Source organism: Lactuca serriola, chromosome 8 (assembly GCF_051521515.1).
Source record: "Lactuca serriola cultivar US96UC23 chromosome 8, Lser_US96UC23_V15, whole genome shotgun sequence".
In the NCBI taxonomy this organism is placed as follows: Eukaryota; Viridiplantae; Streptophyta; class Magnoliopsida; order Asterales; family Asteraceae; genus Lactuca; species Lactuca serriola.
The window spans coordinates 111,151,190-111,177,835 of NC_136415.1; the positions used below are offsets into that span (position 1 = coordinate 111,151,190).

At 35.4% G+C, this 26,646-nt stretch overlaps 1 protein-coding gene across 1 annotated transcript; it reads left to right on the forward strand.

Moving 5' to 3' along the window:
• The first annotated feature begins 14,834 nt into the window (after positions 1-14,834).
• On the forward strand, positions 14,835-19,655 carry LOC145070181 (pumilio homolog 2-like). The gene is made up of 9 exons (XM_079017124.1): positions 14,835-16,102; positions 16,421-17,547; positions 17,635-17,776; positions 17,864-17,971; positions 18,078-18,290; positions 18,383-18,493; positions 18,581-18,775; positions 18,875-19,049; positions 19,132-19,655. The coding sequence occupies exons 1-9, from the start codon at positions 15,449-15,451 to the stop codon at positions 19,167-19,169; spliced, it is 2,763 nt and encodes a 920-aa protein (XP_078873250.1). The 5' UTR covers positions 14,835-15,448; the 3' UTR covers positions 19,170-19,655.
• Positions 19,656-26,646: the final 6,991 nt, after the last annotated feature.

A 26,646-nucleotide genomic window follows, 5' to 3' on the forward strand; every position in this document is an offset into this window, starting at 1 on the left:
ATTTGACTTCGCGACCAGACTCGCCGAGTTAGACCACAACTTGACGAGTCGGTCTTATTTACAAAAAAAAAATTCAAAATTAATTTTACAATGGGTAAGTAGGGTTTTAACCCTAGAGAATCAGTTTCACATCTCCACTCGTCGACGGGCCGTTTTTTTTTTGCAACTTCTCTCTCAAGCATTCAAGTTCTTCAAGTTCTTCCAATTTCTCAAGGTTTAAACTCAAAAGGTAACAACTTTCTTCTTGATTTCTAGAAAGAATGTGATTATAAGGCCATCTATACCTGCAATTGCATGAAAAACCCGTTTTTGAAAAGTAATGAAATTCTAGGGTTTCGATTTTTCATGAATATTGTTGTTTTGAACGTTTATTGTGGCCTTATTACTTAGTAGGAAGTCCCTGAACAAAACCCTTGACAGAAATTACAGGTTTTATGCTCCAATTTACTGCGACCCGTCGACTGACTCGTCCAGGTTGCGCGACTCGTCGAGTCGGGCATGGACTCGACGAGTCCAGTCGATTTACAGATACAATCCAGTTTTTAATTATATTCTGTGTTTTCTGGGTTTTTGTTTATATGTTTTGCAGAAATCATGTTCAGAAGAGGACAATCTTCAAGTGGTAGCCAAGGGGAGTTTCCATGGCTAAACTTCCCGCAAATTGAATCCGCTTCAACAATGCGGAAATGGAAGAAGAAGTTGGCTGATATTAAGAAGAAGGAGGTCTATGTGCCCAACCGGATCGACTGGGAATGGTTGCAAAGTGTTCGTTATGAGGAGGAACTCGCTCTTTATCTTTTAAAGGAGTTTCATTATAATGGCGAAACTATGGTGTGTGACGGGTGGAGCCGGGTCTTCCGTATTCAAGAACCGGTTTATTTGGATCTATGTTTAGAATTCTTTTCCACGGTGTCTTTTACCGGGGGAGTAGATGTTTTTCACCCGACAAGCTTCAGTTTCTACCTTGGGGGAGAGTTCCATCAATGCTCAGTGGTGGATCTTGCATGCCGATTGGGGGTTTATGACTAGCCCTTGGTCTCGACACCCATCTTTCGGGCCTTTTTAGCACAAACCCATATGGCATTTCCCGAAGGAATTACAAGTGCGGGCTGGTGGAATACCATTGGCAATAAAGTTTACATTCCGAAGTCGGCACAAGAAGGGAGCATTCGATCCCCAATACACCGCTTAATACACCGCCTCATTTCATCCACCATCAACCAACGAAAGGATGATGACAAGGTTTCCAACCTTGATGTCTTTTTCCTATGGAGCATCATTACACCCGATGTTTTTTGTAATATTCCTTGGTGTATTGCTTCATATCTTTCGGAGGGTGCGGTCAAAGATCGCAAGACTTCAAGAATAAATGGTGGGATGTTTGTCACTCGATTGGCTAATTCATTCGGGTTGATGAACCGCGGTGCCTGGAACCTCATGACATTGATCCCGACACCCCCGTTTAATCCCATTCTTTTCCGAAGAGCACGGATAATTGAAGACTATGGAGGTGGCCATTATGCCATCCCAAATGATGACCCCGTTGTTGGTCCCGAAGCACCGGGAAGGAGGGTAAGATCAAGAAGAGAGCGGAATGTGGAGGACGAGCCGCCAGTGATTCCGGTCGAGAATGAAGACGTACCAATGGATTGGTACAATGTAGAGATGAGGCGGATGCAGGATCAAATGGCGAGGGCACTTAACTTTGGCAACCAATCCCACATACGACTTTTTGACCACTTCAATATTCCACATATTGATGGTGGGAATTACCCATTCATTCCATCTTGGGATGAGAGGATTTCTGCGAGACGAAGCGGAGCCGGGGGAAGTGGAGCCGCAAATGATGATGAGGAGGATGAAGATTGATTTTGATGTTTTTGTGTTTTTAATCAAACAATTTTAATTTTTTGTTTTTTTTTTATTTTATTTGGTGTGTATGCTTTGAGATTTTATTATGTTTAATGGTTGTTTGCTTTAGTTATTTTTCAGGATTGAATTATGATTGCTTGCTTAGGATGGGTTAGAGATGTAAAGCATGGATGTTTTCGAGAGTGAGAGCGAGTCAAGGAAGCGGGTTTTTAACGTCAAAGTGTCGAGTCCGGTCTTAGGGGTATGAGCAATTGAGTCCAAATGTGAGGAAGGGTTAAAGAAGTTTTTAGAGGCTAAAACAGTTGCAAAATACCAAGTTTTTTTTCGTTCAGTGGCCTACTCGACGAGTGCACTAAGCTGACTCGACGAGTCACCTTGTATTTCTACATATTTTGAGAAGGCGCGCTGGTACTCGACGAGTCCACCATAAGACTCGACGAGTCGTTCACTTTTATACCGACGGACTGCTGATTTGATGCTGCTACTTGTCCCACTTGTTCACTTATTCTTCCATTTCCATTCTTGAAGATTTTACACTGATTTCCGCGTATTTGGAGCGACCCACACGAGTCTTGACACCCAAGGCATGGATGAGATGTTACCATGTCTAAAGTTGATTGAAGTTGGAGCGCTTAAATGAGAGTGATCAGCCTATCCACTGCTATCCCAGGGGAGTTTGTTCCAATTCCCTCTTTAGTTTCTTTTTATGTTTTTATGCATCATATGCAATGAGGGCATTGCATCACATAAGTGTGGGGTAGGGGGTTGGTTACATAATAGTCAATTTTAAAAAAAATTTGCATACCAAAAGTATTACTTAGGATTTATTTAGAAAATTTTGGTAAAAATTAGGATTCCATGTTAGAGTTGTGTTGATAATTGCATGAGAACCCAAATGTTTAGTTGAGCCTATATACGTTGTAGTGCATTTGTGGCTTCCTTATTCTAGTGAAATCATGAGACAAAAACACGACCTTGCTCAGCCTGAGGGATGCAATATGTTTAGCATCCTGTACCAGAAATGTATCCAGGAAAGTTTTTATCATTAGCCAATAAAGGTTGAGATTGAGCGCCCCTGCTTAAGCATGTAGGGTTTTTGAGTGGAAAAAGTGAGTTACATGTTAAAAAAAGAGGGAATTACAAGAAAAAGTTTGAAGAATTTTTGGAGCATCAAATTTAAGTATGAAATTAGAAGATCGGAAATTCTGAAGAAATTCAAAAGTTGAAGATACTCAAAAATTAAAGATCAAATGTCAAAGAAGTGAAGAATTCCAAAAGAGCTTCATAGTGGTATCATAAATTGTAATTGTCTAGATTATGTATGCTTGGGTTGCTCAATTAAAAATACCTTGAGGGTAAAGAGATTTTCTGAGGATGGATTCGGAGGGTTGCATAAAATGAGCATAGTTCGGGGTGAGTGGGTGAATGTTTATGAGGATTGTGAGTATTTGGAATATGGGAGGTTCTTTAGGAAAAATTTTAGATACAAATGCATGCGTTGCGGTCTTGGCATAATGGTTGGGTTAGATTGGAGTTGTTATACATAATTCTAATGTGTTAAAATTCAGTTTTGCTTGAGGGCAAGCAAAAGACAAGTGTGGGGTATTTTGATATGTGCATATTTAGTGTGTATTTAGTATAGTTTTTTATTCATATATTAGCTAAATTATCGCATATTATGGACAAAAGGTACTTAAAAGTCTTAAATTATGTTTTTCAGTCCAAAGATGAAGCTCGGAAGTAAAAGGAAGCAAGAGAAACAGTTAGGAGCTCGAGAGTGGAATGAAGAAGGAAAAACACCCAAAAAAAGCTTCTACTCGCCGAGTCAGATAGCTACTCGACGAGTCCGGTCGAGGAATCAGAAGGATAATGACTCGGGATCCCAGATAGTTATCGCAATACGGGGAATGTGAGAGGGACTCGACGAGTCACCACTTGACTCGACGAGTCGGACCGCTTATTTAAAGATAATTCCACAGATCGAGAGAGGGAAGTTCTGGGAAGTTTCAGAAGTGCTTAGCTGCGAATAAGAAGCCAGAAGAACCCTAGAAGTCGACCAAGGAAGCTAGAATCCAATTCCGGGAGTAATTAAGGCATAATTCCACCATTCTACTTATTTCTTTTGTTTTGTCAACATGATTAAGCAACTTGAACTTATTTGTTTGCTGTTATTTACCTTAGTTATGAACTAAATTCTTTAAACTTCTATTTGGGGATACGAAATTGGTAGTATGGTTTGATTCTTGGTAGGATTAATTCTATGTTGGTTAATTTAGTTATTTTAGCTTGCTAAAGAACCTTGTGTGTGAATGATAATTGATTTTCTGTTAATAAGTGAGGCGTACATTCCCGATGCTTGAAGATGACAAAACGTAAATGGGAAGGAGTCTAGATAATGACTCCTTAAAAAGAAGCGCTTGGCGGGAGGCAACCCGTTCAATAGAGTTTGCTTTCTTTTACTTTTTAGTCTTCTTTTTATTTTTCTTTTTATTTTCCCTTCATTTTTATTCTTAATCTTCTAAATCATCGGGCATGTCTGCTTGAGAGTTGCATAGCCTAAGTGTGGGGTGAAATGATTCATAATAAACAGAAATTTTTTGAAAAATATGCAAATTTTTTAATGACTCGTCGAGTCTGACCACGACTCGACGAGTCCGCATGGATTCCAGAAAAGCATTTGACTTCGCGACCAGACTCGCCGAGTTAGACCACAACTTGACGAGTCGGTCTTATTTACAAAAAAAAAATTCAAAATTAATTTTACAATGGGTAAGTAGGGTTTTAACCCTAGAGAATCAGTTTCACATCTCCACTCGTCGACGGGCCGTTTTTTTTTTGCAACTTCTCTCTCAAGCATTCAAGTTCTTCAAGTTCTTCCAATTTCTCAAGGTTTAAACTCAAAAGGTAACAACTTTCTTCTTGATTTCTAGAAAGAATGTGATTATAAGGCCATCTATACCTGCAATTGCATGAAAAACCCGTTTTTGAAAAGTAATGAAATTCTAGGGTTTCGATTTTTCATGAATATTGTTGTTTTGAACGTTTATTGTGGCCTTATTACTTAGTAGGAAGTCCCTGAACAAAACCCTTGACAGAAATTACAGGTTTTATGCTCCAATTTACTGCGACCCGTCGACTGACTCGTCCAGGTTGCGCGACTCGTCGAGTCGGGCATGGACTCGACGAGTCCAGTCGATTTACAGATACAATCCAGTTTTTAATTATATTCTGTGTTTTCTGGGTTTTTGTTTATATGTTTTGCAGAAATCATGTTCAGAAGAGGACAATCTTCAAGTGGTAGCCAAGGGGAGTTTCCATGGCTAAACTTCCCGCAAATTGAATCCGCTTCAACAATGCGGAAATGGAAGAAGAAGTTGGCTGATATTAAGAAGAAGGAGGTCTATGTGCCCAACCGGATCGACTGGGAATGGTTGCAAAGTGTTCGTTATGAGGAGGAACTCGCTCTTTATCTTTTAAAGGAGTTTCATTATAATGGCGAAACTATGGTGTGTGACGGGTGGAGCCGGGTCTTCCGTATTCAAGAACCGGTTTATTTGGATCTATGTTTAGAATTCTTTTCCACGGTGTCTTTTACCGGGGGAGTAGATGTTTTTCACCCGACAAGCTTCAGTTTCTACCTTGGGGGAGAGTTCCATCAATGCTCAGTGGTGGATCTTGCATGCCGATTGGGGGTTTATGACTAGCCCTTGGTCTCGACACCCATCTTTCGGGCCTTTTTAGCACAAACCCATATGGCATTTCCCGAAGGAATTACAAGTGCGGGCTGGTGGAATACCATTGGCAATAAAGTTTACATTCCGAAGTCGGCACAAGAAGGGAGCATTCGATCCCCAATACACCGCTTAATACACCGCCTCATTTCATCCACCATCAACCAACGAAAGGATGATGACAAGGTTTCCAACCTTGATGTCTTTTTCCTATGGAGCATCATTACACCCGATGTTTTTTGTAATATTCCTTGGTGTATTGCTTCATATCTTTCGGAGGGTGCGGTCAAAGATCGCAAGACTTCAAGAATAAATGGTGGGATGTTTGTCACTCGATTGGCTAATTCATTCGGGTTGATGAACCGCGGTGCCTGGAACCTCATGACATTGATCCCGACACCCCCGTTTAATCCCATTCTTTTCCGAAGAGCACGGATAATTGAAGACTATGGAGGTGGCCATTATGCCATCCCAAATGATGACCCCGTTGTTGGTCCCGAAGCACCGGGAAGGAGGGTAAGATCAAGAAGAGAGCGGAATGTGGAGGACGAGCCGCCAGTGATTCCGGTCGAGAATGAAGACGTACCAATGGATTGGTACAATGTAGAGATGAGGCGGATGCAGGATCAAATGGCGAGGGCACTTAACTTTGGCAACCAATCCCACATACGACTTTTTGACCACTTCAATATTCCACATATTGATGGTGGGAATTACCCATTCATTCCATCTTGGGATGAGAGGATTTCTGCGAGACGAAGCGGAGCCGGGGGAAGTGGAGCCGCAAATGATGATGAGGAGGATGAAGATTGATTTTGATGTTTTTGTGTTTTTAATCAAACAATTTTAATTTTTTGTTTTTTTTTTATTTTATTTGGTGTGTATGCTTTGAGATTTTATTATGTTTAATGGTTGTTTGCTTTAGTTATTTTTCAGGATTGAATTATGATTGCTTGCTTAGGATGGGTTAGAGATGTAAAGCATGGATGTTTTCGAGAGTGAGAGCGAGTCAAGGAAGCGGGTTTTTAACGTCAAAGTGTCGAGTCCGGTCTTAGGGGTATGAGCAATTGAGTCCAAATGTGAGGAAGGGTTAAAGAAGTTTTTAGAGGCTAAAACAGTTGCAAAATACCAAGTTTTTTTTCGTTCAGTGGCCTACTCGACGAGTGCACTAAGCTGACTCGACGAGTCACCTTGTATTTCTACATATTTTGAGAAGGCGCGCTGGTACTCGACGAGTCCACCATAAGACTCGACGAGTCGTTCACTTTTATACCGACGGACTGCTGATTTGATGCTGCTACTTGTCCCACTTGTTCACTTATTCTTCCATTTCCATTCTTGAAGATTTTACACTGATTTCCGCGTATTTGGAGCGACCCACACGAGTCTTGACACCCAAGGCATGGATGAGATGTTACCATGTCTAAAGTTGATTGAAGTTGGAGCGCTTAAATGAGAGTGATCAGCCTATCCACTGCTATCCCAGGGGAGTTTGTTCCAATTCCCTCTTTAGTTTCTTTTTATGTTTTTATGCATCATATGCAATGAGGGCATTGCATCACATAAGTGTGGGGTAGGGGGTTGGTTACATAATAGTCAATTTTAAAAAAAATTTGCATACCAAAAGTATTACTTAGGATTTATTTAGAAAATTTTGGTAAAAATTAGGATTCCATGTTAGAGTTGTGTTGATAATTGCATGAGAACCCAAATGTTTAGTTGAGCCTATATACGTTGTAGTGCATTTGTGGCTTCCTTATTCTAGTGAAATCATGAGACAAAAACACGACCTTGCTCAGCCTGAGGGATGCAATATGTTTAGCATCCTGTACCAGAAATGTATCCAGGAAAGTTTTTATCATTAGCCAATAAAGGTTGAGATTGAGCGCCCCTGCTTAAGCATGTAGGGTTTTTGAGTGGAAAAAGTGAGTTACATGTTAAAAAAAGAGGGAATTACAAGAAAAAGTTTGAAGAATTTTTGGAGCATCAAATTTAAGTATGAAATTAGAAGATCGGAAATTCTGAAGAAATTCAAAAGTTGAAGATACTCAAAAATTAAAGATCAAATGTCAAAGAAGTGAAGAATTCCAAAAGAGCTTCATAGTGGTATCATAAATTGTAATTGTCTAGATTATGTATGCTTGGGTTGCTCAATTAAAAATACCTTGAGGGTAAAGAGATTTTCTGAGGATGGATTCGGAGGGTTGCATAAAATGAGCATAGTTCGGGGTGAGTGGGTGAATGTTTATGAGGATTGTGAGTATTTGGAATATGGGAGGTTCTTTAGGAAAAATTTTAGATACAAATGCATGCGTTGCGGTCTTGGCATAATGGTTGGGTTAGATTGGAGTTGTTATACATAATTCTAATGTGTTAAAATTCAGTTTTGCTTGAGGGCAAGCAAAAGACAAGTGTGGGGTATTTTGATATGTGCATATTTAGTGTGTATTTAGTATAGTTTTTTATTCATATATTAGCTAAATTATCGCATATTATGGACAAAAGGTACTTAAAAGTCTTAAATTATGTTTTTCAGTCCAAAGATGAAGCTCGGAAGTAAAAGGAAGCAAGAGAAACAGTTAGGAGCTCGAGAGTGGAATGAAGAAGGAAAAACACCCAAAAAAAGCTTCTACTCGCCGAGTCAGATAGCTACTCGACGAGTCCGGTCGAGGAATCAGAAGGATAATGACTCGGGATCCCAGATAGTTATCGCAATACGGGGAATGTGAGAGGGACTCGACGAGTCACCACTTGACTCGACGAGTCGGACCGCTTATTTAAAGATAATTCCACAGATCGAGAGAGGGAAGTTCTGGGAAGTTTCAGAAGTGCTTAGCTGCGAATAAGAAGCCAGAAGAACCCTAGAAGTCGACCAAGGAAGCTAGAATCCAATTCCGGGAGTAATTAAGGCATAATTCCACCATTCTACTTATTTCTTTTGTTTTGTCAACATGATTAAGCAACTTGAACTTATTTGTTTGCTGTTATTTACCTTAGTTATGAACTAAATTCTTTAAACTTCTATTTGGGGATACGAAATTGGTAGTATGGTTTGATTCTTGGTAGGATTAATTCTATGTTGGTTAATTTAGTTATTTTAGCTTGCTAAAGAACCTTGTGTGTGAATGATAATTGATTTTCTGTTAATAGGGAGATAATTAATTAGCATGAACATCAATTAGTTATCAATCTCATATGCTTAGTGAACACTTTTTGTCATATGTCTAGTGTAGTGAACATGAAATTAGGATTAATAAGAAAATCAAGTAAATTTATGTGCAAGCTTGTGAGATGACCATTAAACAAGAAGTTAATTAAAAGATAAATTAATTAGCTATTGCAAGTCTAATTTAACCCGAATATTATATCTAGTAAATTTAATTGAAATAGACAACTGGCCATTGTTTAAATTGATTTATTTGCTAAGGATTAATGAAGTGAATACGGAACTAATCAATTGAATCGGTAACTAGCAAAAGAATTAATCCATTGCACTTTTACCTTGAAATCAACCATAGGATCAATTAAGTTGAACTAAATAGAAGTACTTCTCCGTTATTGAATCTAGTCAAAGTCTTTATTTTCTAGCTTAAATTAGTAATAATTAGTAAGTTTCTAGTCTTGTAAAACTAGAGAACAACCCCTGCTTTTTAATTAACTTAGATTAAATTAGTTTTTAGTTTAATTTGTCGTTCCCTGTGTTCGATGCCCTACTTGCTTGAACTATACCACAATTGATAGGTTCACTGCCTTTTGTGTGTTATTTGATACTTAAAAGTAGGTTTAAAACTAGTGGGTTTTACACACATCACTCCACTAACGTTTGGCAAGGGTATGAAGTGTAATTCTATGGATTAGCATACAATTTCACATTTTTCCTAAAGTAACTATGATTTGGGAATTTGAAAAAGTATTTAGTTACTTTGTACTTCATTATACTTATAATGGAAGGTTTCTGTCCTATCATACCCGTTCGGCTAACGACCCTCCACTAGTCAAGAGTGCGGTGGGTAAGAGTAGATACCCATTCAATCGCCATTTTATAGACAATTTCCTTAAACACCCCTTATAGACCAGCTTCGTGAATGAGGCCTACTAACGGTAAGACTGACTGTTTACTCATACATACATATAATATTAGACTTTTAATGTTATATATAGTATAGGGTGTATTTTACACTTTTAAAATACTAGGTGGTTTAACTTAGTAAATTATACTTTTAATTTAATTAAATGTAAACCAAAATTTTATGGATTTATTAAATCACTTTTAATTATACACTTTAATTAATTAATAAAACCATAAGGGTGTGATTTGAACTTTTCAAATTATTAGGGTTTTAGAATTTAACCTTTCAAAATTAAACTTTTAATCAACTTTTAAATTCCAAAACTTGAGGGCAAGTTTTAAACCTTTTCAAAACATTAGGGTTTAACTTATTTAAATTTCACAAACAAAACTTTTAAGTTCAAATTTAAACTATAAAACCTAAAGGGAGTAAATTGAAACTATTCAAACTTACTAGGGATCAAACAACAAATAATATAAATCAAACAATTAATTTAGGGATTATCTATATTTGACCTAATCCAATTTCAGTCACAAGATAATTACCAAATAATTTAAACAATCCATATTTATCAAATAAACAACTAATATTCAAAAGATTTGAAATTATCTATTGTTTTTGGCAAGGATAATCATTTAATTAAGATAAAATTCGGATTTTAACTTCAAAAAACAATTTAGGCATCAAATCCAAGTCAAAACAGCAACAAAATCTCGAAATATCCTCTGCCTGACGCACAGACTCGCCGAGTCAGACTTGGACTCGCCGAGTCCAGATACTGACTCGCCGAGTTGAGTCGGGCAGAGGCCAAAAACTCGATTTTTTAGCAAACAAAACAGTTAAGCATCACATACAAGTGAAACCAATCAAGGCTCTGATACCACTGATGGGTTTTATGCATAAGAAACAATCTTATGTGCTCATACAAACCCTAATGCTTGGATCTAGGTTTCTCTATTGTACATGCAATGAATCCAAGACTATAAACCCTAGATCTAACATATAATAAACTGAATTAGGGTTTAGAGAATTACCTTGATTGTTATATTGCAATAACAATCAATTCCTTGCTTTGATTGGCCTTAGAAAGCTTAGTGCCTCAAGTGCTGCACCTCTAATGGAGTCACAAACACCATATGCAACTTAGATGAAGAGGAGAAGAAAGGAAGACACTAAAATGGCTGGAAACCCTTAAGAATTAGTTGTCCACGTTTTTGGGGCCTAAGGGGTCCTTTATATACTTGTGTGGGCTGCTAGGGTTTCAGTCAAAACCCTAATGGACAGCTTAAACTCTAAGCAGCCCATGAAACCTTCTGGATAAGGCCATGGACGAAAATATGATGGGCTCCCATCATAATTTCATTCACCGCTTGTTCCTTTAGCATTCCTTAGCCCAATAACTCAATTATCCAATAATTGCAGTTCAGTCCCCTAAATTTAATTAATCTCTTTTAGCCACAAAATTAATTATCAATTAATTATTGACTAATATTAATTAAACAATATGATTTCTCCTTTAATATATTATTCTCATAATATATTAATAAATCATAATTAAACCTTTCTCTCCTTAATTCATCCTACATATTGCTATGGTGAAGGCAACCCAAAAGGACCATGCTCATAATCGGGTCAAGTACATACCAAAATAGTTATGGACTTAGACACTAATCCAACATAACATTCTTCCCTAACAATGTGATTTCTAACAAAATATTAAAGACCCTTCTTTTAGTATTAGTCATTTTTTTTGTTTTTTTATATTTAGAACACCCAATGGTTATTGTCGGGGATACAACCTTACCAATAAACCAAACTTAATGATTATGTTTTGATTTTAAAAATGCAAGTAATATGGAAAAATAATAGAATAATGAATCATAAATCATATTTTTTTTTAAATAGCACCATTAAAAGAAAATTATACCTCTTGAATCAACACAAAAATGATGCTCACATCCCCTAGAAAAATAGTAACTTGGATGAAGAAGTAAACTACTGATATAAACACACACAAAAACTAAGTTAAACGACATACCTGTAGAACTGTAGAAAATAAGAAAACAAAACATAAAAAATATACCCATGTCATATACCTCCTAAATCAGATGTATAAACTCAGAGTTAGATTTACTAGAAATTAATGAAAAAAAAATACGGAATGTAATCACTAGAACAGTAAAATATGCACAAGTTCAACAAATTAGAAATCAAGATATCAGACGAGGTTAATCAAATCGAAAAACATACCTCTGAATGCTAATATGTCCAACTCTCTCTTATCTTCACCTTTAGATTTTGCTATTTCGGTATCCAAAGTTAGGTATAAGAAGAAATCAGGATAGAGGGTGAGATGATATACATAAATCGATTGAAAGGTGTATTCAAACATTGCAAGAGAGAAAAAGACTTTGAAAAAGTCAATATATTTGGTAATCGATTGAAAAAGTATATATATATTCAGAAATCACGTGTCTTGAGAAGAATATCAACTACAACTGACTCCTTGTTTTCTACATACTGATTCTAGAGTCTTGTGTCTTGACGCTTCGTTCTTCAAAGCATTTCAATTCTCGCGCCCTCCTGCATGGATAGAATATACTACCCTCTTCATATTGATTCTTTCCGGCAAGAAATTTGACCCCTAATGGACATATGTATTAAGGCTAAAAAAATTGGGCCCCTATTGGAGGATGGACCCTGTTCATGAGCACCTCTTGAACTTGCCTAGGGCTGGCCCTGGTGAAGATAACTGTATCTAGTTTATAAAAAAACGATTTAAGAATGTTTAGATTAAATTATAAATATAAATCATGTTTATATTTTTTTTACATATATTAATTTACATGATAATGATACTTATGGGTTCAAACGAGCCGAGCCAAACCCGAGTTTAGTAAAGCTCGACTCGGGCTCGTTTATGTTAGATGAGGCTCGAGCTCGAGGTCTTAAATAATTATACAAGCTCGGCTTGGGCTCGAGCTCGACTTCTTTTTTGTCTAACGTACCTAAATAAGCTTAAGCTCGACTCGGACTCATTAAGAAGCTTGTTTACTAATACCTTGAACCCCTAATTCCCCAAATATGCTTTTATTTATATATATATATATATATATATATATATATATATATATATATATATATAAATAATATTAAATTATATTATATATAGGCACGTTTAGGCACAAACCTAATCGAACTTAGTAACATAGGCTCGAGCTCGAACTCGAACTCGTTTAATAAACGGGCTTAATATTAAGCTCGAGTTTGTTTAAAATCGGTTTCAAGTCGAGCTTTTAATGAGTCGATCTTAAGTAGCTCACAAATAATTTGACTCGTTTGCACCGGTAATGATATTTTTTTTTCTTGATTTTTTAACATTTATTGATCATTCATTAATTTGAGTAAATTCACTAATGAATATCATTAATTCACTTGATCAAAGTGTTAAAATAACATAAAAAACAAGTAAATTAATTTATGTTCCCATGTGAATTGGTCACATTTTTTAAAATGTTAATATTTATTTAAATTCATATGTAAATTTGATATGTCTTAGTTAACGATCATTCATATAGACATTTTTTCTAAGTAACGATTAACTTTTAAAAATGTAAACTTATACAAAACTCAAAGGCAAAAGCTCCAAAAATCTATTTGAAATACTAGTAATTTTTTAGTTAATAGGTTTTTGTTTAAAATAAAAACTAATAGCTTTAATAGTTGATCAATTTTTTTTAGAGATTTTTCTTAAAAGGTAAAATTAAAAGTTATAAAAAAATTATTCAAAAGTTGGTTATCCTTACAAGTCATTAATTGTAATTTTTAAATTAAATCCGACACAACATTTTTGTAAGCCTTGAATCCTAAAAGTACATATTTTAATTAAGGGCAAATGACGTAATCAAGTTTTTCTCTTTCGTACAAAAGTTTTTCAAAACATCTTTATATCCATATCGGAAATCACTATTTCAAAATGTTAAATATTCGTGATTTTCAATTAAATGTTACGTAGAAAAAAGTTAGCGACTAAATATAGAAAAAAGTTAGTGATTCAACAAATATATTTAATTTATAAAAATTGGTTGTACTAATATTTTTTTGTACAATCTGAAAGGTTTAATGATAAATCGAAAACAAAAATGAGTTTAATGTTTAAATATATAAAAAACATAAAATTAGTTATTCTTAGACCATTTCCAATCCATTGTCATTTTCCCCAAAAAAATGTAGTAAAAAAATATGAAAAATAGTGTTTCATTTCCAATCGTATTTCATTTTTTACCTGAAAAAAAATATATTCTTAGTATATTTCATTATTCCAATTACATAAATTGTCAAACACAAATCTTTTACTAATTTTGTTTTAACAAATATATAATCTATATTTTTTTCATTACAATAATATTAAATAAATAAGATTATATTTATAACACTTATAAACTTTTGTAAAATATATTATCGTTTTTCAAAATTTCAATATGTATTTAACTTTATATATGAATTTGATAAACAAAAAAAAACAAACTTTATATTTATAATTAATTAATATAATTTAATATATAAACATAGAGACTAAAACCGAAAATGCATACTTTATTCCCATTTTGGGATCATATCCCAAAATAGAAGAATAAATTAGGAAGAATTAGAGAAGAATGAAAGAAAAAATTAGAGAAAAAATAAAAAATAAGAATGAATTAGAGATGCCATCAATTAGGATTTTGATGAAGGTACTTCAAAAAAACAGTTTATGAAAAATAGGTCTTATTTCATCTGGTTTACATCGTAACATATTTTGGATGATTAACTTCAAAATCATAACAATGATTATGTAATACAATTTTTAGTTGATCGACTAATAAATTATAATACATTACGTTGTAAAATTCCAATATAAGAATACATTATTTTGAATTTTTAACATCTTAAAATGGATATAAATTAGAAGAATACCATGTTTCTCTTATCTATCTATTAGAAGATATTTGTCACTTGGTCAATCAAGCCCCTGCAAAAATTATATTCCTTTACTGATTTATCACTTTCTACAAACAAATTATAGCCCAGATCCAGACACAACTAAAGTTCCAAAAATAAAAATTATGAAAAAAATATTATAAACAAAAAAGAAAAAAAGAAAAAACCCAAGTTACTGTATTTAATCTCTTCATAGCAGTGAGTAGTTGAAAAACAAAACCCTAAAGGGGTTCTTTGTAAGAACCAATTCGCCGCCGGATCGATCTCTTTCACTTCTTGCTCTCAGTTTTTCTTGATACATATAACTCAAACAGAACCTTCATCACCATCGGTTTTCATTTACCTAAATATTTCTTGTTTTTTGGCAACCCTTTTCTCCGAAGTTGCTGTTTTTGCAATCCAATGTGAAACCAGTTGAACATGTTGCCAAAAATTGTTCTTTTTTGTTTTCCATTCGTCTTTGTTCTTTGATCATCGAAATTTTTTGTTCAAGGTGTAAGCGTGTTTCAGCTGCTCTGTTTTTTGATCGAAGTTTCGATCTTTATGGGTTTTAAGTGCTGATTTTTAGCCTCTTTGGTGTTCAAATTATATTCCTTAATTTTGTTTTGTTTAGGGTTTTTAGGGTTTGTGGTACGTGAGTGATCAAAGATTCGATTTTATACTGTAAGCCGACATAATTTCGCTGTGTAATCATCTGAGTTTCTTAATTTTGTGAATTATTTCTCCTTCCCTGGTATAATTTGCATAGTTTTGTATTACTCTTTGCGATATGAACGCATAATTTCATCTGTCAAGATGTTATCCGAATTGGGTAGGAGACCTATGATCAGTGGCGGCGGCGATGGTTCATTTGGAGACGAATTCGAGGAGATAGGATTGTTGCTACGTGAACAAAGACGTGAAGCCGATGATCGTGAAAAGGAGCTAAACATGTATCGGAGTGGCTCAGCACCGCCCACCGTAGAGGGTTCGTTAAGTGCAGTCGGTGGTCTATTTAACACAAATCATGGACAAAACAACGGTCTACCATTCTCTGAATTCGCCGGCGGCAATGGATTCACGTCCGAGGAAGAACTCAGGGCTGACCCAGCTTACTTATCTTACTATTATTCAAACGTGAATTTAAACCCTAGATTGCCACCACCACTATTGTCGAAAGAAGATTGGCGGTTTACTCAGAGGTTGCAGGGCGGTGGAAGTTCGGGGTTGGGCGGAATCGGAGACAGAAGGAAAGCAAATAAGACCGACGGAGGCGGTGGCAGCGGAAGTGGCGGCGGCGGCATGTCGCTTTTTTCTATGCCGCCTGGCTTTAACTCAAAGAAACAGGAGAATGATAACTCCGATGCCGAGAAAGTCAAGGTTTCGGCTGAGTGGGGCGGCGATGGGTTGATCGGTTTGCCTGGTTTAGGATTAGGTAGTAAACAAAAGAGCCTTGCTGAAATTTTCCAGGTATTTATTTATTTATTTTTTACAACAATTTTTGATGTATATGACATAAAATTAACTTCAGTTATTACCAATGATAACATTATACTTGTTTGAGGTAGAAAACCATTGCTTATGGGGTGTCAATTTTTGATGTTTTCACATATGGATTGTTTGGATTTGCAATATAACCATTTTTATTAAGTAATTTTTAATGTGTTTACATATAATATAAACTTTTACCTACAAACCAACCAAACATATCATGGAATGTAATCACTAATTCCTTTACCTGTCAATTCCATTCCAGTGAAGCCAACTAAAATGTGATTATTTTTGCAGGATGATTTGAGCCGATCCGCTCCACATTCCGGACACCCATCTCGACCTGCCAGCCGTACTGCTTTTGAAAATCCCGATGAAACTCTAAGTCCAGGTGATGCTGAGCTGGCACAGCCACATGGCGCAAAGGGCCCACCAACATCATACTCCTATGCTGCAGCTTTAGGTGCTTCTTTATCAAGAAGCACCACCCCTGACCCCCAACACATTGCTAGGGTGCCTAGCATATTCAATGGGCCCACTTCTCACCCCAAAGAACAATCTGACTTGGTCAACGCTCTTTCCGCCATGAATCTCTCAAACGGTGTGATTGATGAGCCTAATTCCGATGATCAGAATGCTTTTTATCATCGGAATCAGAAAAACAACAAGAACAATAACTTGTACTTTGATGGATCTTCAAGTAACTTGCAATTCGACGGTGGATACTCTATAAACTCACCACAAATGATGTCCAATCAGCACGGAAACATAAACCTCCCACCACTTTTTGAAACCGCAGCAGCAGCTTCCGCCATGGCGTACCCTGGAATGGAATCGCGATTCCCTTTGGAATCACAAGCCATGAACAGAATGGGAAACCAAATGACTGGAAACGCACTCCAAGCTTCTTTCATGGACCCGATGTATCTCCAGTACTTAAGATCAACCGAATACGCTGCTGCTGCCCAAATTGCTGCCCTGAATGACCCGACTATTGACCGGAATTACAATCTCGGGAATTCATACACCGAACTCCTTCAAAAAGCATATTTAGGAAGTTTATTGTCCCCTCAAAAGTCACAGTATGGAGGTGTTCAATACGTAGGGGCATCTGCTAGTCCACATCATCATGGGTATTATGGGAACCCGGGTTTTGGGGTTGGGTTATCGTATCCGGGTAGCCCGTTAGCAAGCCCACTACCCAATTCTCCGGGTGGGCCGGGAAGCCCAATTAGGCTTGGTGAACTTAACACACGATACTCTCCTCAAATGAGAAATTTAGGTGGGGGAAGTGGTGTGATGGGACATTGGCATTTAGATGGTGGTGATAATACCTTTGCTTCTTCTTTGTTAGAAGAGTTTAAGAGTAATAAAACAAAGTGTTTTGAGCTTTCTGAAATCACAGGTCATGTTGTTGAGTTCAGGTATTTACATACAAAAATTCAATTTCTTTTCTTTTTCTTTTTATTCATGAAAAATTTATATTTAATTTTTTTTTATTATTTTATTAGTGCGGACCAGTATGGAAGCCGTTTCATTCAACAGAAACTTGAAACTGCAACTACAGAAGACAAAAACATGGTGTTTCAGGAGATTTTTCCTCAGGCTCTAACTTTGATGACTGATGTGTTTGGAAATTATGTGATTCAAAAGGTTTTGTGAATAATTTATATTCTTATTTTCAAATTACAACCTGAAAAATCCATCTTTTTTTTGATTGGATGATTGTTGTTGTTTCAGTTCTTTGAGCATGGAATGCAAGGACAAAGAAGGGAATTGGCTGGAAAGCTAATGGGACATGTTTTGACACTTAGCCTTCAAATGTATGGCTGCCGAGTTATTCAAAAGGTAAAGTTTGGTACGCCGGAATCACGTAAGGAATGGAATCACACATTCCATTTCAATTACATAATGAAATATAATTAGAGATTAATCTTTTTGATATAACTTATAGGCGATTGAAGTTGTTGACATGGACCAAAAGATCAAGATGGTGGAGGAGCTTGATGGCCACATCATGCGTTGTGTACGTGACCAAAATGGGAATCATGTTATTCAAAAATGTATTGAATGTGTTCCTGAAGATCACATTCAGTTCATTATAACAACTTTCTATGATCAAGTTGTCACCCTTTCAACCCATCCATATGGGTGTCGTGTCATACAGGTTAGAAATGCTAATAATAATCTTTGTTATAACTTTTGATTATCTTATCTTTAAGTAATTGAGAATATTAATTAACTTTTGGTGATTTCCAGAGGGTGCTTGAGCACTGTGAGGATCCAAAAACACAGAGCAAGGTGATGGATGAAATACTTAACTGTGTAAGCATGCTAGCACAAGATCAGTATGGAAATTATGTTGTTCAGGTGATTTTTATAGCTTTGTTTTAAATTTGAATATCTTGAAGTTTTCTTGAAATCATTCTTATTTTTTGGTCAACTTTCTTGAAACAGCATGTGTTGGAACATGGAAAACCGAATGAACGATCGATAATAATTCAAGAATTAGCCGGGAAGATTGTACAAATGAGTCAACAGAAGTTTGCGTCAAACGTTGTTGAAAAATGTTTGACTTTTGGTGATGCAAGTGAACGCCAGCTACTTGTGAATGAGATGCTTGGTACTACTGATGAAAATGAGCCTCTTCAGGTTTTTTTATTTTCCCTCCCTCCTTCCATTTTCATTTTTTATAAAGTTTGTTGTTTTTTTTGAGTTATGTCTAATGTTTGGGTTTCTTTTTGTATTCAGGCAATGATGAAGGACCAATTTGCAAATTATGTGGTGCAAAAAGTACTTGAAACTTGTAGCGACCAAGAGCGTGAGCACATATTGTCTCGAATTAAGGTTCATTTGAATGCGCTTAAAAAATACACTTATGGAAAACATATTGTAGCTCGTGTAGAGAAACTTGTTGCTGCTGGAGGTATGTTTTCACCTTTTTTTTTTCATTTCTTTCTATTAAAATGTAGTATTATAATGATGGAGTTTTATTTTATTGATTGCAGAAAGGAGAATTGCTGCACAGTTGCTACATGCAACATAAGAGGAAGAGGAGGAGGCATAGGAAACGAAGTTGTACAGCTAACGAAGGCTAGTTTGAGCTACCCTTTTTCATCACTCTGTCTTTCTCCTAGTAGAAGAAAGAGGCTCTAATAGATAAGGGCCAAATTTGCAAATAAAGTTTGCTTGTACGTGAAAACTGTAAATTCTGTAGTTTTTTAAGGTTTATATACATAGTTTATAAGAATCTGAGATATGCTTTAGGGGTCTTTTTGTAAGACTCCTGATGCTAATGCAGAGGCAGTATAATGATGATGGTGATGATGATGATGACAGTGTGTTTGTTCTTGAAAGAGGTGTAAAGATGACTGGAAAGGAAAAAAGGTGTGGTAGTTTTGTGACTGTACAAAAATGTTGCCCATATCGAAGAGAGTTTATTATGTTTGTAGGCAGAAAGGTGGGAGTTATCGTTTTCACGTATGCTATTTCAACAGTTTTTTTATGCAATTTTATAATCTCTTTATGTTTCTTTGCTTTTTTTGGCTGTTAGTTTTATGAGTTTTTTAAGAGGTTTTCCAATAGTTTGAAAGCAGTTGAAAAGTGAAAAAGCTCAAACTAAAGCTTTTTTATAAAGTATTTTCAAAGTGCAAAGCCGATTTTTTTTGTTCGATTTTAGTTTTATTGAAGAACCGAATCATGTTAAATTTTATTCCAACGTCAAGTTATCAGATTTTAGCTTATGAGTGAACTAGGCGAATCCAAATAGTTTAATCTTTGTCTTTTCTGAACTAGAGTTTGAAAATTTTGGTTCGATTTTGGTTTTGGTGGAAAACCGAATTAAACAGAACAATGTTAACTTCTAATTTTATATCAAATTTTATTTTTAGTTCGATTGAATTTAGCAAACTGGAAGTTTTCATCTTTTTAAAACTAGAAAGAAATACATTTCTTTTTGAAACCAGAAAGAAATAGTATTTTGGATTTTAAAAGTCTGACCTTTTAAATGAGTTAAATCGTAAAGATAATAATAATAAATAACTAACTAAATAATAATAGTTGAAGTTAATAAAACAAATAAAATCCAAATAAACAAAATAAACAATTCTAAAAGTTTCAAGATGAATTAAATGTAAATATGGAATATTTGAAGTTTGGGGGGGACCAAACTTGTGAATTTTGAAAAGTTCATTTGACATTGACGTTATTTAGTAGGGGCGTAAATGAGTCAAACCGAATCCAAACAAGCTCGATCTTAGCTCTTTTTCATAGAAAAACTTGAGCTCGATTCGAGCCTTAAGATTTAAGAATGAAGCTAGAGATCGGCTCACTTCAATTCATTGAGCTCGTGAGCCTAACCGATCCTCTCTCTCTCTCTCTCTAACATTCATTATTAAGGTAATTTACAATTTTGACTCTTATTATGTAATTTGTTTGCAAAGTGGTCCTAAGTGGCACTTAAATGAGAAACGCGGGTTGCATGCGTACGTTGTGTGTATCCAAGCATATGTTGGGCGTACGTGGTGGATGTTCAAACCCTGATTTTTAGGGTTTGAACCTTATTTAAGCATCATTAACTCCCAAGATCTCTTCCCCTCATCAGCCTCGCTCCTCATTTCGTCCATAGCAAACCCTAATCTCTTGTGCGTATTTTGAGCTTGAAAGTGTGTGTTTTGGTGTCATTGAAGCAAGGAGAAGATTGAAGAACCACTTTGGAAGATCAAGACCACTTAGATCCAGAAACACCTCACCCACAAGCATCATTTGGAGGTATAAAGTTCGAATCTTGATAAACTAGTTGCTTAGATCTTGATAGATATGAAGTTTTGTGCTTTTTAGTCTCACATTCTTGGTCTAAGTGAGTATGGATTTCTCTAAACCAAATGAGTTGTCCTTTTGGACGTTTTGGAGTGTTTAAACTTATAAAAATGTAATCTTGGCCCTTCTTTTCCTTCCATGCAAGAGTTGAAGGTCTAAATGGATTATGGAGTTAAGGTTTTAGCTTTTGGGCCCTGTCTAATCATAGAAAGTCATAAAGGTGGAAACTTTATGACATAAATCAATGTTTTGAGTCTAGATCTATGTTTGGGTGGAATGTCTAAATGGAATAAGCTTATTTGACGAGAAAATGGGGTCATCAAATGCTATGTTGCGTGTACTGGGATGAAGCCCCGATGGTCCTCCAAATCCTCGACTACGCCCATCATAAGAGTTCATGTCTAAATGGATTATGGAGTTAGGGTTTTTTTGGGCCCTGTATATTCATGGAAAGTCATAAAGGTGGAAACTTTATGACTCATATCATTTTTTTGAGTCTAGATCTGTGTTTGGGTGGAATGTCTTAATAGAATAAGCTTATTTGAAGGGAAAATGGGGTCACCAAATGGTATGCTGTGCGTATTGGGCTGAAGCCCCGATGGTTCTCCTGATTCTCGACTACGCCCAGCTTAAGAGCTGAGTACGCGGGCAGCTTGATTTTCCTTTGATTTTGACTTATTGACTTTGACCTTGACCTGGAGTTTGACCAAATTTGACCTAGGGGAATTTTGGGTATTTTGAGCTGTAGTCTAAGATTTGGTCATTGTTTGATGGATAGGTGACCTGTAGAGTTGGTATTCGGAGCAATGTTTTTTTTAGCTATCTTTCAGGCTGTGAGGTGAGTTTTCCTCACTGTACTCCTGGGTTGAAGGCACCAATGCCGACCTACTCGATTATGTATCCTAGTATATAGGATATTGTTATGCTGTAATGATCTGTTCGATCTGTATCCTGGTATATAGGATGTTATGCTGTAGTGATCTGTTAGATCTGTATCCTAGTATATAAGATGTTGCTATGCGGTAGTGATATGGAGGTTTAAACTATTGTATTTACAAAATACTCCTATAGTATTCTAAATGTTATGTTTGATTCTAAAGATTATATGTTCAGTAAGTTTTAGATTTGTCGTCCACTGCAACTATTCCCTGACACATGTTAGTCGGCTCTCGGATAAATATAGTTGATCAGGCTATATTCATCCCAGTCCCGATTACATATTCCAAGGCATACTTGTAGTGCACAACTCATCTATAATACTTTGATATTGTTTTCCTTATGATACCGTTACCGTTATGTAATGTATGCATGCATACTTTTAATAAAACTATATTTTTAAAAGTATATCTCTTAATCAGAGTGTTTTTGCCCAATTGTGTTTATAGTTGTATATCAAAAATGATTTTGATATAGTTAGTTCACTATAAACAATGCTCTGATACCAATCTGTCACACCCCCAAACCTGAGCGGCGGAAACATTCGGGAGTGGAGGACGTCATGTACAGTATCATAACAATTGAATAGTAAAGAAAGTACACACCACCATAATATATATTTGAAAATTTTACATGATTGTTGTATTATATGTTTCAAAAGTCAAATACAATATGATGCTCCAAAAGATGTTACTAACGCCAGAGCATTAGTCCCCAAAAGTAGTTGCTAACCTGGTGTTTAGCGATTCTCTGAGAATACAAGTTATTTCAAAGAAAAAGTGTCAACAATTAAGTTGGTGAGTTTATAAGTAGATATTTGTGTAAATGTATGCCATTCGAAAGTTCACATTTGTTTTCCAGAAAATCCGATATTTTCTTATAAAATGAGTTATGAATCGTTGTTTGTATGAAATGAATGTATTGAACCAGGACAATCCTATATTTTCCTAAAGTTGAAAAGTAGTCTTAAATGCCCAAGACTGTAACTTGTAAGTAAACATGTCATACTTAAAATGATGATGTATAATTTTATTATTAAACAAAACTATAGGAAGCTTGTATTTTTACGTAAAAATAACTGTAATATTACTTTTCCCGTAAAAACATAATATCATAATAATTGTCTACCCTGTGAGTTTTCATAACCGTACTATGATAGATTTTCCTGTAGCGACGTTCTTCAGGCGTTGAAATGTTATGACACTTGTCACCCTTAACCTGTCAGTCCGACTGTAGCTAACAACCAGGGTGTAGGATCATCAGTCCCGTATAGATCTATACACACTTATCACGTTCTCCGGACGGGAGACTCTAGTTATAAAACAGAGCTTTCTAGTGGTACCTTGATAGGTATAGTGAAAACGAATGTCTCTCGGATTCTCAATTAAGTCACGCATACTTAAAATGTATATGAGTGATTTCTGAAATGATTACCCTTTCTACAGTGTTGGCAAAAGCATAATAATGAATTGTAATTTTCTTGTATAAACGTAATGTTATAGTTGAAATGGTTACCCTTGGTATGATGTAGTATGCAAACATATAAATAAAACATATTTCTATTTATAAAAAACATATTGTATCCCGTGAGGGTAAAGTTGTGATGTGTGATGTTTTTCATGTTAACAACTTCATATGATAGTTATAACAATAGTATGAAAAGTATAGCAAAAGATTGATGTTTCACACGATTTTTGTCGTGTGTTTACTTGTATTCCCCCCCCCCCTAAAAATGTTTAAAAGTGTTTAAAAAGCATTTAAAAGCGTAGTGATAGGGGTATGAACTCACTTGGTAGAAGTGACGATTTAATGAAAATGATGTTTAACTCGGGCAATACTTCGACTGGAAAGACGCAAGTTTCTCTGGAACTTCGGGACTTCGGGCTTTCGTCAAAGCTTGGACACGTAACCGGGGCGTCGGGGTAGTCTCGGGATGCTTAACACAGAGTAAAAGTGGAAAGGAGAGTAGAATTGAGCAGCCACAACGAAAGCCCTCAGTTTCTATTTATAGGGAGTAATTTTGGAGTTCACGTCGTGAACATGAAGATGTTCACGTAGTGAACTTGGTTCTTATCCATCCGCTGAATCGATTTTTGACAGCCCGACTCTGGAACCCATCCATCACTGACTCACGTCGTGAGCTTCAGGCTCACGTCGTGAGTCCTCTGACAGGGTGTGAATTCGTGTCCTGAACTTCATCCGACGTCCGTTTTTGTCTGTCTTTATACCCTTGTACTACTATTGTTGAGGTCTACGATTCTCGTTTAGGTTGTGTCGGCTAAAAGTCGCTCGATCTCTATTTCGAGTTTTTAGCTGTCTACTACTATATCCGAAACTTAGGAAAATCATAACTTCCTTATACAAAGTCAGATTTGGACGTTCTTTTCATGTACGTTTACAAATTAATGATATTTATGACTTTCATTTAGATACCTAAGGATATAAAGCATTTTATTGAAATTTCGCGTTTTACGCTTAACAATGTTTTACCATTATTGCCGCAGATCTTCGACCGGTCATAACTTCTTCGTTATAACTCGGATTTCAGTGTTCTCTATATTTTTGAAAACGTTGTTACGATATCTACCACTTAGTACTTTCAAATTGAGATTTTTGAATATTTCATTTTTGGACGCTATTTTTATTATCAAAAATAGGTTACAATATTTGACTTTAAGTCATTACATTGACTTGAAATATTGGGTTGTTACATAAATTGTTGTGTGGTTGATAAATTATCTTTTCTTAAACTTAAACTATTTTTTGGACAAATAATGATTACATGAATTTTGGTTTTCAAAATTTATAATGTGAACATAAGATGCAACAAGCTATTGTTTTAAAATAAAAACCGGTTTTATAAAAATGTTAATAATGACAATTTTTGAAATAATAAATTTTAAGTCTAAAAATGGTGATTTTTGTAACTTATACAAACTCCAAATATCTAATTAATAAAAGAAAGTTTTATTAAAGATATAAAGGTTCTAAAGCATTCTAACTCAAACTTAATACTAGATATTAAATTTAATATTGAATTGCACCAATTATATAAAAACTAGATATTTATATAAAACCTTTAAAAGTGATTTTTTTTGAAAATTGGTACCATGTATTATTATATGTATGTAATAACCATGATATCACATGTTTTTAAAACTAGAATTATAAAACGTAAAAGGGCCCCTTATAAACCTCAAATCTATGCAATTCGTTTTGAAAATCACTCACATAGCTCTTGATATGCTTGTGGGATAAATTTCACCTAACCACGTAGTGTTATCTTTTGATGGTCGGGGTGTATTCGCGATTTCTATAACCAAGTTATAGACCGATTACACAAATTTTTTAAATTGGATGATTTGATCAAAAATATTTTTTTGATAAACATCACCTAAACATATGGGATCTGAGGTATAGATGAGATCAAACTCGTTTATTAAATTTTGTTATTAGCGATCCCATAAAACTAGGAATTATATAGTGGAATGTAATTGATACACGATATCTGCCTAGTTGGATTCAAATGAATGAGATTAAGGCCACCTAACCATTTATTTGTTTTGCAACTTGGATCCTAGACTTTAATACTTAATGTTTTTGGAAATTAAAAATGTATTAATTATTAATGATTTAATTATTAAAAATACTAAATGAATTTTGTTAAACTTTTTGTAGATGAGAACAAAAACTAATCTTGTTACCATGCACCACTTTGATCTTGCTAATCAGCATGACCATATAACATTCTACATATATAATTTTTATGACCGACTTCATGTCTTGAAAGAGAATCTCGAAAGAGATCAAAAGTTGTACACTCTTAAAAGACATATTCCTAAACAACCTGATGTTAACAACAAAATTGAATATAATGCTTAGTGGAAGAATTGCAATGATTCTGAAGATGTTTTGGAGACGATAATGTATTTAGTTATTCCTGATCCCTAGGAGGAGCTGGAAGGCTTAGAAACATTCACATGCTTCATCAGATGAATCAAATATCCCATAGATACAGAGCTACTAGGTTTGAACATGATCGAACATGGAAAGAATGCACGGATAAAAAGAGTCACCATGTGTGCTCTAAGAGGCCTTTAGTTCATGGAAATGATACCTTTAAAACCAAGAAGTCGAACAAGTCCCACATAGATGGATGATGTCTTCTGTGGAGAAACGGGACACTGCAAGAGAAACAGTCCCACTTATCTGAGAAGAAAGTCTGGAGAGACTAGTACTTTATGTATCTACTAGATATAACTCATACTTTCCATATAACACTCAAGTACGTGGTATTTAATATTCATATAATATTTGTAACTAGCTTGCATATAGTTACAGAAGAGTAACCAGCTGAGCACAAGCAAGTTGGAACTTGTAACGCCCGTAGATCAGGGCTAGTCAATTTAGAGACGATAAGCGTCAAAAAAATGACTTTTTGATAGAAGATTATTTAGGATGAATAATCCTAACTAAGTTTTAGTATATGTTACAAGGTTTCCGTGCATATAAAGAACGCCAAAATCCGAGTTATAACGAAGAAGTTATGACTTGTTGAAGTTTCGCGACAGAACCGGCACAACGCTGAATGACGTAAAAAGTGAATTTATGTTAGAGTGATATTTAGCCTTAGCGATCTAAACGCGAATCGAATATCTCGTTGTTAGTAGCGAAACGACGAAAAGTTAGGCAAGAACGGACGTCAAACGAAGAAGTTATGAATTTATAACGAAATTTTCTGTCCCGGCCTATTAAAAATAAATAATAAA